Raw genomic sequence first — 3,486 nt, 5'->3', positions numbered from 1 at the left:
GGCAGAGATCAGTTATCAGGATTAGACGATCTGGACTCTTTCAAATCATCTCAGAAGTATTAAGTGAGGTACAAAGAACAGGTCCCTGAACAGAACAAGGAGTATAAATACTAATGCAAACGAGGGCCTAATGACTTGATAAATTGAACACAGGTGAACTGAATGACGTAATCAGGGCAACTAATGAAAACTAGCTCAAAGGACTTAAACACACTTGATATCAAGTAAAGCATAAAAGCAGAGCTCTTTGTGAAACTCCACAAAATCGTCCTCTGAAATTCTGAAGGTAACGATCTGAAAATCAAGGTGAGTTTTGGCACAAAGACCTACTGAATAACTTTGTCTTTAAAATACATTGTGAATACAACATGCTCAGTATATGAGTGCAGACAATTCACTTTTTCTGCTTATTAATTGTCAAGTTCATGGCAATGCTGGGAAGTCTGCTGCTCTTCATCATGTTCTCCATGGGAAACACAGAAGGTGAACAAAACGCTTATCTGTTTAAATCCTCATTCCACTTTAAAAACTTGTTCCGCCAAACCTTTGGCATTTTGTAGCTTTATGAAGAGGGATAGTGAGACATATACAGTATTGTGTTGACTCCTATTTGCATAATGAGTGATAATGTGACTATTACAAGACTAACATATGTACAGTAGACCTACCTTATCCAGTTGGTATAGATAAAAACTGCCACTATGGATGGACACCTTTTGGAGACCGCTGCTACAAGTTCTTCTCTCAGTCGATTAGCTGGATCGCAGCAGAGGTAAAGCCTTAGTTACAAGGCAACTTTTTTTTAAAGTAAAACTTCCTTAATTTTTCTTTTTAGAAAACTAGACTGCGCAACTAATCCATCAGAGCAGATTTTGTTAAATGTAAGTGACATCTTGCTAAAGACCACTTATTTTTATTTTTCTAATGTCTCTTTAGAGAAAGTGTATAGATCAGCATGCAAATCTGGCATCTGTGCACAGTGAACTGGAAAACGATTTTCTGTTGAGTCTGGTGCCATCTTCTAAACGATGTTGGTTTGGTGTTCATGATGGTGTACAAGTAAGTTGCGTGGACTAAAGAGATTTATTTGTTTGAGACCATTGTTTCTAATGAAGATGGTTTAACTTCAAAGCCAAACTAAATGAAGTTCTTTATGTAGTCTGAGTACAGAAGAGCACTTTTAATCACTCTTTGCTCTTTAGGAAGGAGCGTGGTTGTGGAGTGATGGAACCCCATATGACTACACCAACTGGTGCGCTGATGAACCTAACAATATTAATGTCGAGAACTGTGGAGAGATCAGCTGGACCTGTAAGAATGCAGTGTAGTTTTTTACTTTCAATTATTTACCATCCTAAAACTTCACAAATAATAACACATTGGCTCCTGTTCTAACACTACTGTAACAATCATAACTTATTTAATTTTTCCACCCTCCAGCTGACCGTTGCTGGAATGATGCTGGCTGTTCTGCCTCAGTGGGCTATGTTTGTGCTAAAGACCTGTGAGATCCTACGCAGTCATCCTGCTCCAGTTACTTTGATTGGACTACATTTAGTTTCTGAACTCCTCTTTACAGAATGTTCTCAACCGATCTCTTAATACTGAAACGCCTCGAATCAATAAAAGCATTAAAGCAAACCTTGTGTGTTGTGGTGTTTAATCAAAATCATGTGTAATATTGTTATGAGAATATGGTTTGTAGAATGGCGTTAGGCATTAAGTGATGTGCTTGTCTTGCTGTAGATGCAGAAAGAAAATTAGTATTTTGCAACTAATGTAATTCTCAGGCATAGATAAAACAAATTTGGTTAATATCAAAACATATTAACTATGCCATTATCATAGCTTGAGAATGCAGTGTAAAAAGAATTTGACAAATTGAATTAAACCTTACTGCATTAAATATTAGAACAACACTACTAAAATTACTTGCACTAGATTTATTTGTAATTACTGACCATCAGCCTCTATCTACGATGGCAATAGTCTTTACATAATGAGAACGGTTTACATGCACTGAACAAAATGACAAACACAACACTTGTTTTGCCCCATTTTCATGAGCTGAACTCAAAGATCTAGGACTTTTCTATGTACACAAGGCCTATTTCTCTCAAATATTGTTCACAAATCTGTCTAAATCTGTGTTAGTGAGCACTTCTCCTTGGCGAGATACTCCATCCACCTCACAGGTGTCAAGTCACCTTTATTTATATAGCGCTTTTACAATACAGATTGTGTCAAAGCACTTAACAGTATCAAATTGGAGGATAGAGTGTCAGTAATGTATAATGATAAGATTAAACACTCAATTTTCAGTTAAAGAAATTTCATTATTGAATTCAGAGATGTCATTGTCTAGCTCAGTTTAGTTTAAATAGTATCTGTGCAATCAAATCGGCGATAATCGCTAGAAATTAAGTGTCCCCAACTGAGCAAGCCAGAGGCGACAGCGGCAAGGAACCAAAACTCCCTCCGAGACAGAATGGAGGAAAAACCTTGGGAGAAACCAGGCTCAGTCGGGGCCAGTTCTCCTCTGACCAGACGAAACCCGCAGTTCAAAAGTTTATATTTCTATTTTAATTTTGTTGCAATTTCTAACAATAGTAGTATTATGTAGTTAGGTATTTTATTATATTTTATTATATTTTAGTTATTTTTGGGTGATATATCTGGGGATATATCTCTGGGGGTCATCCGGGCGTCCTGGTCTCCGCCCGGCGATCAGGGCCGCAGACATCACCTCCGGCGCCGACCCACCATCTGATCGGACACGGACCGAGAAACAGACTAGGAAAGAAACAGACAAACATTAGCGCAGATGCCATTCAACTTACGATGTAACGAGTACATCGAGTGTTCCCGGTTCCGGTTCATCTAATTAATGCAGCCTAACAATCCTTTAACGGATTTGAATAATAGAAGCGTATTAATGTGTTATGTGTAAGCCAGGCTAAAGAGATGGGTCTTTAATCTAGATTTAAACTGACAGAGTGTGTCTGCCTCCCGAACAGTGTTAGGTAGATTGTTCCAGAGTTTGGGTGCTAAATAGGAAAAGGATCTGCCGTCCGCAGTCGATTTTGATATTCTAGGTATTATCAAGCGGCCAGAGTTTTGAGAACGCAGCGGACGTGGAGGACTATAATGCGATAAGAGCTCGCTCAAGTACTGAGGAGCTAAACCATTCAGGGCTTTATAAGTAATTAACAAGATTTTAAAATCTATCCGATGCTTGATAGGGAGCCAGTGCAGTGTTGACAGAACCGGGCTAATATGGTCATATTTCCTGGTTCTAGTAAGGACTCTAGCTGCTGCATTTTGGACTAACTGTAGTTTGTTGATCAAGCGTGCAGAACAACCACCCAATAAAGCATTACAATAGTCTAACCTTGAGGTCATAAACGCATGAATTAACATTTCTGCATTTGACGTTGAGAGCATTGGTCGCAATTTAGATATGCTTTTGAGATGAAAAATGCAGTT

At 38.4% G+C, this 3,486-nt stretch overlaps 1 protein-coding gene across 3 annotated transcripts; it reads left to right on the top strand.

The window, feature by feature from the left end:
* The first annotated feature begins 208 nt into the window (after positions 1–208).
* On the top strand, positions 209–1,609 carry LOC131542572 (type-2 ice-structuring protein-like). Of its 3 annotated transcripts, none has more exons than XM_058779392.1 (6): positions 209–306; positions 423–483; positions 663–772; positions 937–1,059; positions 1,203–1,311; positions 1,441–1,609. In XM_058779392.1, exons 2-6 carry the CDS (start codon positions 426–428, stop codon positions 1,506–1,508), a joined length of 468 nt encoding a protein of 155 aa, XP_058635375.1. In that variant the 5' UTR covers positions 209–306; positions 423–425; the 3' UTR covers positions 1,509–1,609. The 3 variants fall into 3 exon arrangements, with proteins under 3 accessions (XP_058635375.1, XP_058635374.1, XP_058635376.1); XM_058779391.1 differs by having other exon boundaries at positions 210–306; positions 660–772; XM_058779393.1 differs by having other exon boundaries at positions 213–306; positions 678–772.
* Positions 1,610–3,486: the final 1,877 nt, after the last annotated feature.

The sequence above is a fragment of the Onychostoma macrolepis genome, chromosome 06, assembly GCF_012432095.1.
Source record: "Onychostoma macrolepis isolate SWU-2019 chromosome 06, ASM1243209v1, whole genome shotgun sequence".
NCBI classification, from domain to species: domain Eukaryota; kingdom Metazoa; phylum Chordata; class Actinopteri; order Cypriniformes; family Cyprinidae; genus Onychostoma; species Onychostoma macrolepis.
The sequence above is the reverse complement of the archived record's forward strand: the minus strand, read 5'-3'. Positions and strand labels throughout refer to the sequence as shown.